This window comes from Sus scrofa, chromosome 12 (assembly GCF_054392235.1).
Source record: "Sus scrofa isolate SSC_HxYL_T2T_F1_AM1 chromosome 12, Sscrofa_HxYL_maternal_Yorkshire_Landrace_v2.0, whole genome shotgun sequence".
In the NCBI taxonomy this organism is placed as follows: Eukaryota; Metazoa; Chordata; class Mammalia; order Artiodactyla; family Suidae; genus Sus; species Sus scrofa.
This window is the reverse complement of record NC_139394.1, coordinates 42,813,776-42,826,067: the sequence shown is the minus strand read 5'-3', so window position 1 is coordinate 42,826,067 and position 12,292 is coordinate 42,813,776. Positions and strand designations below refer to the sequence as shown.

Below are 12,292 nucleotides of genomic sequence, written 5' to 3'. Positions count from 1 at the left end.
CCAAACAAGTAAACAGAAACTGCAAAAAGGATTGATGAGGGTAAGTATAAAGTGGTCTGTCTTTCCAGGATCTGTTTGAGGTCACCTGTAAGGACCTAGAAGCCCCTAAACAGAAACTCCCTCAAAAGGATCCAGGAGACAGGGTTAGGGATACCCTATGCCCTGCTTGGGAAAAGCTCAGGCTAATTGGATCCCACAGCTGAACCGCCTGGGAAACCTTCCGTTCTCCAGTGTCTCCTGTGGAACCCAAGGGAACTGAAGGTCCCTGACTTCCCCAGTCTTCATAGGTCCCCATTGTTGAGAGCAAGAAGAGACCACTTGTCCTATGTCCCCTGTCTAGGAGGCTGCAGGGGGGAAGGAAGGCTCTCAGGGTAGACACCCTCAGACATGGAAGGGAAAGAATTCCAGGCTCAGATGGGGGGGTACCCTAGGCAGGGGACTGGGGTGAAGGAAAGTGTTTTGTTTTGGTTTGGATTTTTACCATCTGCAATAGAATTCAGTCCAGAAAAGAGCTCTTAAACAAATAAAATGGAACAAACAAACATATCCCTTGTAATTGCAGCCTGGTGCCCACGTCTGGGGCCTCCAGAGCAAAAGCATGACCATGCTGGGACAGCCATCACCCTTGGCTTCAAAGGACCAAAATGTTTTCCTCACCCCAGATTTAGGAAACTACTTCCCCCAGCCCTCTTCCCTCCCTATTTTGGACGCTAATACAGGAACCTGGCCTTGGGGTAAAGAAAAGGGAGAAAAGAAGGAGGGAGGTGAGGCAGGGCAGAGACAGCCTCTAAGCTGTCATGCAAACAGGGCACTGCTGGATGATTCTGGGCAGAAAATGCCTGCTTCCCTACCCTCCAGTCTCTGTCCTGGTGCCCACTGATTTGGGAAGCCTTTTGAGGACAAAAATCACACACATCCCAGGGCCCCTCAAAATGCTTCCCCTGCTTGCTCACCCATACTGAGGGTAGAGAGGGGATTCAGTGATCAGAGGAAAGGAGGGGTTCTAGGACTTTAGATGCAGCTGAGAAAAGCTGAGGCACAGGCAGAAGGGTAATCTTCTAAATCCCCTCTCTGGGGAGCCCTCCCTACTTGATTATAAGTTTTTGGAGAAGGGAGGAGGGGTTTCCTGATGGGATGGGCTATTTCAAAGACTCTACCTCCTAGAAGAAATGTAAACCTGGACCGCCCTAGTGATGTGAGCAGATGAGATGAGGAGGAGGAAGGGAATAAATGGGAGATGTTCCTAAAACAACGTCAGAAGGTCAGAGGGTCTCCCAATTCACAGTCCCTCCGCCTGCTGCCTGAGGGCTGCATAACAGCGGACGGATGTCAGAATAGCAGAGGATGGGGCAGGGGTGACATTACCACCTCTCCCCACATTGTCTGTTCACATGACCGGGACTTTGAAGAGTTTAGAGAAGTCAGGTTCTTACCTTTCTCTCTTCTCCCTTCAGAGATACTATGAACCCCCTCGTCCCAGACTCCTGCCAATCCCTATCCTGGCTCTCCAAGCATCAGCCTCCACCACCTGGTCTCGCCCTAAAGCAGTTCCCACTTTCCTCCAACCTGGAAAAGAGAGGTGGGTAAGTTTGGCCTTGTCCAGGGCAGATAGCAGCTCCCAGCTGCTGGAACCCTGGGGACAGGTGGCTAGAGGCACAGAGGTGACGGCTTTAAGATGGCCGCAGGGAGAAACCAAGCTGCCAAGCCCAGGACCGCAGAGGAGACTGCACTCTGGGGTGGAGGGGAGCTGCCGGACTGGGCTTTCCCCTCCAGCCCCTACGCCTCTCCTGGGAGCTCCCAGTGCGCTGTGGGGATAGGGCAGTGCTCCTGTGCACCTCAGGGCCAGAGGTGGACGGCACAGCTCTGACATTTCTAGACCTCCTCCTCTCTGGAAGCTCCAAATTTGACTGCTAAACTTTGCCACCTGACCAGGATTCGTCGGTGTTCTGGATCCAAGGGGGAAAGGCTGAGCGGTTGCCACAAAGTCAGAAGAACTGAGTCCACCCGAGCACCCAACTCTAAAATGCTTCCTATCAAGAACCGGATCCCACAATAAAGGTGCTAAATAATTCAACGAGCTTGATAGGAAAATGCAGCTTCCCAATGAGCCTACGTTCAGTTAAATGAATGTCTCTTAAAGGAGCCTGGCTATAATGAATAAGTTGGCTATGATTTAATGTATATAAATGCTAAAAGGGCAAAAACAAGCTGATCTGGGGATTGCATACAACGCACATAAAGAAATGTGCTGCATGCTGAGGCTAGGAGTTTCAAAATTCGCCCTTGTTATTTCATAAATTTGGATTTCTGAAAGAATATCATAAAATTCCTCTGATTGTCCTCCCATTGGATAAGCTGTCATGTGGATGCGGTGAAATATTGCTTATTTTAAAGCCTTCTAAGCAAGAAAGATACACTTGTTTGTCTTGTAACAAAATAAGAAAACAGCACTGGAAATTGCATACCACTTAATGTAAAACCTTTGATTTAAAAAAAAAATAGGGAAATAAAGAATCCAGAGCTGAAATCTAGGTGATACGGAAAAGAAATCCTGGAATTCCAATGGTGTCTGATATTAAAGCACATACATGTATTTCATAGCAGAGAAGATATTTAAATTCCTTCCATGTTTAATGAAGGCTTGGAAGGGATTGAACTACTTTTCAGAACCTATTGGCAACTCTCAGTTGAAATGTGATTTCTACATTAGTTCTTTCTGCTCATCTTTCAGAGAAAGTAAAGTGTATCTTGTGCCAGGCAAAATAGTTTTCCTTCTGGGAAACTTCAAATGAAACAAATACTATAAAACAACTATTTCATATCATTTCTGTGAAAGGGATTAAAGTATTTCATTTCTAGCTGTGCTGTACATTCATTTTATGTTATCTTTCAAACCACCAAATTAGAAAGCAGGATTATCTATGGGAAATGAATCGAAACCGGAAAGGACCACCTCTAACTACCTATTTATAGGTAACTGACATTCATTCAGTTTTGCATGTTTGGAGGGGGAGAGGGAGAAATTGCATGGGGTCTCATGCCTAATCGCCAACTGGGACCACTCCTTTTTAGCCATGGATTTGATTTCTATTTCAAATTCTGTATTAACTGATCAGCAAACACCTCTTCAACTGTATCAGTTAAATCCATAAAATGCAAATCTGTAGTTCATAACAGCGAGAAGGCATGGAGAAAATCTTGGCTGGCTTTTGCAAAGGGGTTTGACCACAGCCAAGATAAAAACAAAACCCCCAGTCCTGCCTCCTGGCTTCTGAAGGGTCAGCAGACTCCCTATCACACCTCTCTATTCCAGCTGTTAAAACATCAAATAACACACCAATTATCTAAACATCAGATTTTCTATTTTTATTAAAAACTCACAAATTTATTCAACATGTTTTCTTTCATACAGTGAATGGTCTAATATGCACTGGAGGTCACACAAGCTTAGGTTATCAGAACAATAAAAGACATATGAGAAATTTAATATATAAAGAAAAAAGTAGCAGCTGTTGACTGCATATTTGACCATAAAATTTAAATATTTTGGACTTTTATTTTAAAGACACAAAAATAAAACCTGTGTGGGTCTATATAAGTCATATTAACAATTCCATGAATGTTCAACAGGACTAAAAATTAGCAAAGATGTTTTTTTTTTTTAAACCTTGTAACACTTTTTTTTTTTTTTAACACGTTCTCAGGTTGTGGTGCCAGGCACCTTTACAGTATTTGTGCTATAATTATTCTATTTGGCAAATTTCTGAATATCATGTTTTCTCTTTGCCTTGTGTAAACAACACCTTTTTACATACTAGCACAGTGAGCTGTGAGCCCTGCAAATCTGTCAGAACATCTACAGGAAAAGAAAATGAACAATTTTGGTTGATTGCTCAAAACATTTTGTTTTGAACAAGAGGTTTCAAAACAGGTTATATTAGTAAAACACTGAACTCCTGAATTTAACATTATACGTAAACAGTTGACTGTTTTTAGTTCAATAGTCTTTTTAAAAAAATTTTGTGTGTGTGAAGGTAGAATACTTTTCTTGTACAGCTGATGTTCAAGTCATTTTACTGAGAGGTCTGGCTAGAGACCGTCCTATCGTTTGTGTCTGTGTCTGTGTGTGTGGGTGGGTGTCTGTGTGTATCTGTGTGTGTAGAGCCTTGTGAAGGTAGAAGAGTTGATACTGAGGGCTTTACATTTAGAATTTTGCAATTTTGGCAAAAACAAAAAAACCAAAAAACCCAGATAGACAAAAAATATATATATATAGTCCCACCTGATGCACAGCAGGTCGGCGTTTCTGAAGCTATAAGAGTTTGTTGTCGCTGTTGCTGAACTCTGAGACAACAACTAACAGACTTCCCAGATCCAGGACCCTCCTGGTTGGCCCGGAGCGCCCCCGGTCGCATCACCTCCCTCCAGCGGCTACAAGCGCAGCCTCCCTCCCCACGGTTCCCGGCGTCACCATCGGCTGGCCGCTCCCGCGGCTGCCCTGGTTGTTTTCTTGCCGCCCGCCGGCCTCGCGCTCACGCCCGCGGTGTCTGTCCGGGAATCCGGGTCCAGGTGGGAGGTGGGGAGCGGTCTCCATTTCCCTTCGGAAGCCCCAGTTCTGCACCTTGCCAGCCAGCGCAGGGATCCCAGTCCTTCTTCCAGGCAGGTTTGGATCCTATTTCGTGTCCCCCTTTCCCATCCGGTCTCCCCAGACGGAAAATGGTCCTCGAGGCTGGAGGAAGTTGAGGGGGGCGGGATGACTTGCTTTAAGTTTTTTTTTTTTTCTTTTTCCTATTTTTCTTAAATAAAGGTTCATTTCTGTACAACCACGAACTCCGCGGACCTCGTGCGACCCCCGCTACCACACGGCCGCCTCGTTCATTTCGGGGGGGTGAGACAGGTGGTTCCCGTAGCTCGCCCCGCCGTTGACCGACAGCGACGAGAAGGGCGGGCTGGGTCCGAAGACCTCGGCGGACATTGAGTGCAGTGGCCCGGGCAGGCTGGGCTCCGGGCTGGGCGAGTCCCCGGGAGGATGCGCCAGGATGTCGGTGAACCGCTGCGCCTCGCTCGACGGGTGGTGGCCGGGCAGCGGGTGCTCCAGGCCACCCAGGGGTGTCCCGGAAGGCCCGGATGACGGCACGAAGGGCAGGTCCACTGGGGTCTGAGCCTGCGAGGACGGGGGACCTTGCGGGAAGAAGTCGTAGTTGCCTCCGGGCCCGTAATACTCGCTCTGGTAATCTGCGGAGCGGCGGGGAGGAGGTTGTCAGGGCGGGGCCCTAGGTGGGGCGGGCGACGGGGCGGGAAGGCGCGCCCGCGGGCCGGCTGCGGAGGGCCACGCAGGGACCTCGCCATTTGCGGGGCTCTCATGCCGGGCAAAGAACGGAGGAGGCTCCCTGCAGCCCACCCGCCTCACTCGGGGTCGGGAATTCGGTCCTGTCTCACTACCTCCCCTTGATTTACTCTCCAGCCTTCACCCACCCCTTCCCCCCTCTCCACTTCTCTTCGAAAGCCAGAAGCGCCTCCGCGCTGCCACCCGCTTCCAACGAAGCCAACCCCGGGCCTGCCCGCGCCCTGCCCCTGGGCAGCGCACCCACCTCCGTAGAAGGAGAAGGGCCCGTTGGGGATGAGCTCGCCCGGCTCCAGGCGGTCCACGAGCGGCCGCATCCGGCGCGGACTGCGGAAGAAGGCGTGGCGTCGGGCGCCCAGGGCGCTCAGCTGTTTCATCCTCCTTTCCTTGGAGCGTCTGTTCTGGAACCAGACCTGAAGCAAACACGCCGCGGGGAGGTTGAGGGTGTAAGGCCCAGGAGACCCCACCTCCGACTTCGGATGCGGGGCCAGACCCCTCACCCTTCCACCGCCTAACTCTCGCAGATTCCGGGCAGTGTGTGCGTATCGTTTGTGTGTATGTGGTGGTGGTGGTGGGGGGGGGTGTCTCTGAGTAGGACCGCGCGAGGTGGCCCTTGAGCCAATGGTGAACAGGATTCACGACAGGGGAAACTGGGCAAGCCGCCCAGCCCAACGTGAGGCAGTTGAGTAGTTTCTAACAGTCACATCGACACAGTTATAAGCTTCTCCAGGCCTGTACACAGAGACGCTCAACCTCCCCAAATAATGTCAGACACACAGTTTCCCTTTCACGGCCCCTGGCTGCCCCCTCCCGAGCATGATAGTGACAGAGAACCAAACAGCGTCCTCTTGACACTGTCTCCCAAAGATGTGACACCAAAACCCACAATCTCCATTTCACACCCACGCACAATCTCCTAGTGCCAAGCATACTTATCCGTAGCCTCTGGCTGGCAGTGACACCGACATGCAACCTGCCGGCTCACCTGCTCACAAGACCGCAGAGGCAGAGGGCCCCTGGGCACACAGCCCATGCATACAGCCTCTGGGCACATCCACCCACACCCTTGTAGAGCTTCCAGGCTCTGCACCCTAACCTTGGGCTCAAGAACCACCACACACAGTCTCAAGTCCTCACAGTGGAGGGGTGCAGATGCCCAGGTGGCCACTTCCCGTCTCCTACCCCCCTGGGGACATGCCCAGGCAGAGCTGACTTCGACCCCATCCACCTTCCCTTCAAGCCAGGACAGCCCGCCTCTCTTCGTAGCAGTCTCTGCTCTGGGGCTTGTTTAACTGGGGCAAGAGACGAACAACGTTGGAGATGGGAACGCGGAGGGGGAACGCCGACGTTCAGAAGCCAGCGGAACGGATTAACGCCCCAGGATGCCCAGCGACCTCTTGGCTGTTCCTGAACAGGGGTGGTAGCCCAGGAAAATAAGTCCCAACTCTCCTGGCAGTGTCCGACAGGGTCCCCTCCTCCAGCCTTTTGCTCCCCATCCCTCCCCCTCCGCCACCACTATCACCTGCGTTGAACCGGAAAAAGGAGGAGGTCTAGGGATTTCCAGATGCTCTACACATCTGGCGCGCTTCTGAGGTCAAGCCGGGGAGCGGTGGGTCTGGGCTTCTCCCCTCCCCCTCCGCCAGCCTCCTGGGACTCTCTGTCCTCCCTCAAAACGGCCCGCTCCCCCCCACTCGGCCTCGGTGCCTGCACAGAGTAGGCATGTGGGCTTCCAGGGAACTGAGTGCCGCGCTTGGGCCCTGACCTGGATGACACGCATATTGAGGCCGGTCTCTTGAGCCAGCTGCTCGCGGATGTGGCGCGTGGGCTTGGGTGTAGCGGCGAAGGCGGCCTTCAACGTCTCCAGCTGCTTGGCTTTGATGGTGGTGCGCGGCCCCCTCCGCTTGGCCCCCAGGTTCTGGTCATCGTTCTCATTGCTGCCGCCTTCCTTGTCCGACACATTGGCGCTCTCTGAGTCCTTGGCGTCGTCCTGCGACGGGTCTTGGGAGTCCGGAGACAAACTGGGGTCACTGCCCGTGGTGGCTGGAGACAGGGAAGGGACAGGTGAGCAGCAGCCTCGGCAGGGCTTCCTCCCCCAGGACCCGCCCGCCCTTACGGGAATTAGAGCCTCACCCGAGTGGAGGCTGTTCTCTTTGGCGACGCTGCTGTTGCTTAGGTAATCCTCTTTGCAGACGAACTTGTTTTCATCGATGATATAAAGCTCCTCGCCGGTGGAGAGCTGCTTGTTGCACATCATGCAGGTGAAGCAGTTCAGGTGAAACACTTTGCTTCGCGCTCTCCGCACCAGGTCGCTGGGGGAGATGCCCTGCGCGCAGCCGGCGCATTTGGTACCGAAACACCTGCAGGGGGGCGGGTTAGTGAGGGCCAAGGGAAGCCGGAGGCGGGGAGAAAGGAAATAGAGAAAGACGATAGTAGAAAATAGAGGAAGAAGAATAAGAAGGGGGGGAGGAGAAAAAGAGAGAGAGAAGGAGAAAGAGAGAGGGGGAAAGAGAGAGAGAGCCAAAAAGAAAGAGAGGCAGAATGCCGATTAAGCAGACAAGCAGGTAGGAGAGAGAGCAGGGCACCAGTGAAAAGTCAGGGAGGGGATACACAAGGTTAGAATCATAGAGGTAAGGTGGCTGCCGCCACCGCTAGCCTCGTGCCCTCCCTTGTCCCAGAGGGGGAAACAAAAAGCATCGTAGAAGAAGGCGGCAAGACGGCCACAGGAAAGGGGAAAGAGGTACCTATTTTCCAGTTAGATTCAAAGAACAAAATTAGACCTCCATACGAATGTGTCCCAAGCGCCGCTTTTCTGTATATTGCCCCTCTTTCATCGAAAAAGAACCCACGCACAGGCTTGGGGTTGGCGAGGTCTGGTGCAGGCACCAGTAAACAGCCTCGATGAGGCCAAATGGCAGCGGGTGGCTTGGGTGGCTGGTCGCTGGCACGTTCTAGCCCAAAACTGGGCAGGGTGGTGCAAGTGGGAACTCCAGGTGTCCGGCCTTGCTTTGAGGGAGCCAGGCCTCTGGGGCCCACTGGCAGCCGGCACCATTCGCTGCTCCCCAGCTCAGCTCCCTCCAGGAGCGGGAGATCCCAGCACAGCGAGGAGGCCCAGAGGCTCAGCTTGCGCTTCCTCTCCGAAGTAGCAACCCACAGAGCTTTGCTCCATGGTCTGCTCTAACCAGAGCGCTGCATCCGGGGGAGGTCTTGGGGACAGCCCGTCCCAGCAAAGTGACCCGGCCGGCTAGCTTTGAACCCCTACTCCATCCTCCAGTTTGATCTGTTACCACAAACTCAGAAAAGCAGAGACCAGGTCAGCCCACTAAACTGGGAGATTTCAAACCTGCACAAGGGAATTTCAATTCAAATTTGTTCCAGTTCTGTGCTGACTTGTGTGTTTGTGGGGATTCTGTAGCAAGACCGTGAGCTTAAGAGGATACAATTAAAATGCTAAATGGAGGAGAATTGGTGGGAGAAGTCTCCCCACTGCGGGGAGCCGGGCCTTGGCCTTTTCCTGGGGTTTCGAAAGGAGGTGGTTGACCGAGGCAGTGAGTGCCTGGGAGGGCTCCGAGTGGAGCCTGTGCGCTCACAGCTGAGGTCAGCATTGAGCGGAGGCTGAACCTCCTGCTAACCCAGGCATCCGGGGAAGGTCTTCGCAGAGGCTTCAGCTTCTGGCGCTTCACAGGCTACTGTACAGCAGTGTGCCCAGGATGGCCCTGGGAGGCCCATCTGGGCTTCGGGAAGACCCTGGGGGTGTGCAGGGGAGGCACCAGGGCTGAACTCTTTCCTGCCACGACCACAGCAGGAGACCCGGATAGTCCTTGCAAAAAGGCTTGGTGGTTTCCCGCCAAGACTTCTCTAGGAGAGAGAAGGCTGTGGCATGGAGCTAGCCCAGGCTGCTAAGCTCAGCCTGGAGGACCAGCACACCCGGGAGGCCCAGAAAATGCACTTGCTGGAAGAGCTTGGCGAGGGGGAAAGGCAGGGGCTGAGGCCTGAGGTACCTCCTTCCAGGCTTGGAGGGGTTTCTGGCTCAGAGATGGGCTCAGACTCTTTCTTCCTGAGCATGTGTAGCCAAGCTCGGACCCACAATTTCCAGGACGCAAAAGCAGGCCGCGGCCTGGGCGCCCGGCGCGCCAGCTGGCGTAGAGGCGGTCGCCCCAGGACTTGGCTGTCCTCTCCAAAGGCAGCTCCTAAGGCAGCAGCCACGGCCATGCTGACCTCTGATCCGAAGCTGGCTGGGAAGGACCCAGGGGGAAGGGGCAGCAGAGGCCCGCAAGGCAAGTACTCACCGGAAGAAGTCGTTCTTGCAGTAGAGCTTGCCTTCCCGGGAGAAGCACTTCTCTGTCAGGTTGCATTTACATTCACAGCACTGGACGCACTTGACGTGCCAGGCCCTGTCCAGCACGTTCAAGAGGAAGCGGTCCAGGATGGGCCTTTTGCAGCCGGCACAGTGCACCATGGTCTTTGGTTTGGTTGGGTGAGACCCGGAGAGAGAAGAGTAGGTAGAGCCAAGAGGATGACTCTCCAAGACGTCCGGCAGGAACTCCCCAGCCCCTCCAAAAAGGGGAGATACACTTGGCGGTACAAGCAGAAACCCGCACCAGAAAATCAAAAAGAGGGAGGAGGCTGGTGGGGGTGGGGTCGGAGGGCACCTCGGTGGAGTGTGCAGTCCGGCAGTCCCAGAGCCCCCGGGGCACAGCAGCGCCACCGCAGCTCCTGGCGCGAGGAAAAGAGTCTCAGGCGGGCGAGAAAGCGACTCTTCTGCCCGGAGCCCGCGGAGGAGTGAAGGTCACCGAGAACGGCAGCGGGAACAGAAATAAATAAATAAAACGGAGACGGAGAAGGAAGAGGACGACGCGGCGAGCTCAGGTTCCAGGGAAAGCGCCACTGAGTTCTCTTGGGCTTGAGGTAGAGCTGTCAGAAGTCAAAGTGCATCTGCTTTTGTCGGGGTTTGAGGGCGGCTGTGTGCGTGCCGGGCTGCCCGCTACCGGAATTTCCCCGCCTCTTTTTATAAAAGAAAACAACAAAACGAGTAGAGAAGCTTTGGATCCTAAACTGCCGGCATCGCGCAGCGGGTCGGGACGCGCTGGGCGCCCGCGGTGGGCCTGGGGGAAGGGGCGGGGGCAGGCCGAGGGGGTAGGGAGGGAAGGAAGGGAGGGCGGGAGGAAGGTCTCCTCGTTGATTGTTGTCTTTGCTTAGGTTTTCCCCCTTTTCGAAAAGTGTTTGTGTCAATCGAGAACGGAGAGGGACAGCTCCGGGCGGACGCAACCAGGTGCGCGCGCTCGCTCCCCGCCTCCCCAGCCCCGTCACCTCGGCCGGTGGCCCGCCTGGCGGCCTCCGTCTCCTCGGGACAGCCCTCCCTGCGCCTGGACTCCTTCGGGGAGGGGGTACCGTCTGGCTCCTCACCGCGCCTGGCCGTGCATCGTGGCTCCAGTCGCAACTCGCGGCCGCTTGGGCGCGCAGCCCCACATCGCTCGGCCCACGGTCCGGCTGCGTGCGTGCAACCCCAACAGTCTCTCGACTTTCTTTTCTTTTCCTTTCCCCCTCTTTTTTCGTTGTGGTGGCAAATCTGGATTTCCTTTCTAGCCTCTTTCCTTCCTTCCTTTTTTTTTTTCCCCTTAGGCAGCGGGAGGAGTCGGGGGGAGGGGGAGTAGCTTGAAGAGATTAAAAAAAAAAAAAAGTCCTGGTGCAGCGGCTACAGTTCTGTGCGGCTGGAACAGCTTGGCACGGGCCGCCGCTGTCGCCGCCCGGGCCGCGGTTCGTTGTTGGCTGTCCCCGGACAAGCGTCCCTCTTGTCCCGGGTCTCTTGGCCCAATCCGCCGCCCCGGCGCGTCTCTCCCCAGCTCCGGCGGCTTGGTCACTGCTCCTGGCTGTTGGCTGAGCTCTGGAAGCCCCCTCGCCTTAATGCAGCGCCCGCCGACGTCACGGCAGCCTGTGACCAATCAGCGGCTCGCGGTCCCTCTGTAAACCATTCTGCATCCCCAGGCTGGGGAGAGTGCCGGGAGACCGCGTTTAGAGGATCAGTGGCGGCGGCAGCCGTGGCCGGGCACCGTGCGGATGGCAGGCAGCGAGGTGCCCGGGTCCCCTCCTGCTCCGGTAAGGCGTCGGTTACCGTGGGAGAGACTGAGAAAGCGCGGCAGTAGGCACAGGCGGAGAGCAGAGTTCTGCTGGACGGTTGGAGTAACCCAAGACTCAGCGTCGTTGAAGGTTGGGGTGCAGTTGGGTTCGGGAGTCTCGGCGGCCCGGGTGCGCTGTTTGGCTTTGCAATTCTGCGGGTGCTGACTTTCCCCCACTCCCGTCTCTAGCCTGGAAGTTTGCTTTGCCTGGAAGCGCGTGTCTTGGGGGAGTGGTGGGGGTAGGGCGTTTGGCAGCAGAATCTCCCTCCTCCGAGTCCTCCTTCTGTGCCCCCTCCCCCAATCCATCCAAAGTCCACAGGGTCCGCGTCCCTGGGAGATCTGGGTGTCTGTCTCCCGCAGTCTAGGAAAGTTGATTCCGGAGGTTTCCCGGTGAGGGAGGGGGAGGGGAAACCCGAGGCGCCGCGCGGGGGAGGGGGAAAAGGAGTGGGTGGGGAAGCGCCTCGGGTGAGGAGTTGCAGCTCCTGCGTGAAGTTGTGAGAAAACTGTGATCCGGAGACACCTTTTACATACGAAAACAAACGACTAGGCGGGAAACCTCGGGGCAATAGCGGCGACTGGGGGGGGGGGGTAGCGACGGTGGGAACGGAACGTCCTGGGGGCTCCACAGGGAAGCTGCTGAGGACTGAGGTGTGCAGAGAATGAGTAGAGCGGCCCGGCCTCCCCGCTCCCCCCTTTCCAGGCTGCGGCTGGCACCAGCTTCCCCAGACATCAGCCTCAGGGGGTTCAGGCTTTAGGGAGCCTACACCTCCCTAATTCTCCTCCGAGTATAAAGTAGGGATCACTGCCCACCGGGGCAGAGTTTCCCAGAACTGGG

The 12,292-nt window shown here is 55.0% G+C and overlaps 1 protein-coding gene across 3 annotated transcripts; it reads right to left on the bottom strand.

Annotated features, from left to right (window-relative positions):
* Nucleotides 1–3,345: 3,345 nt before the first annotated feature.
* On the bottom strand, nt 3,346–11,203 carry LHX1 (LIM homeobox 1). 3 transcript variants are annotated; one of them, XM_084985084.1, is made up of 6 exons: nt 10,748–11,203; nt 9,631–10,345; nt 7,475–7,701; nt 7,107–7,384; nt 5,592–5,757; nt 3,346–5,235 (listed from the first exon to the last, which is right to left on the bottom strand). In XM_084985084.1, the coding sequence occupies exons 2-6, from the start codon at nt 9,798–9,800 to the stop codon at nt 4,856–4,858; spliced, it is 1,221 nt and encodes a 406-aa protein (XP_084841210.1). In that variant the 5' UTR covers nt 9,801–10,345; nt 10,748–11,203; the 3' UTR covers nt 3,346–4,855. The 3 variants fall into 3 exon arrangements, with proteins under 3 accessions (XP_084841210.1, XP_084841211.1, XP_003131754.1); XM_084985085.1 differs by having other exon boundaries at nt 9,631–10,255; XM_003131706.5 differs by having other exon boundaries at nt 9,631–11,203.
* Nucleotides 11,204–12,292: the final 1,089 nt, after the last annotated feature.

Excerpts from the sequence above, each read along its gene's own strand:
- LHX1 (XM_003131706.5), bottom strand. The coding sequence starts at position 9,800 with ATGGTGCACTGTGCCGGCTGCAAAAGGCCCATCCTGGACCGCTTCCTC. Across the intron at positions 7,702-9,630 it reads TGCAAGAACGACTTCTTCCG|GTGTTTCGGTACCAAATGCG; the intron begins GTGAGTACTTGC and ends GCCCCCCTGCAG. Across the intron at positions 5,236-5,591 it reads GCCCTTCTCCTTCTACGGAG|ATTACCAGAGCGAGTATTAC; the intron begins GTGGGTGCGCTG and ends GCCGCTCCGCAG.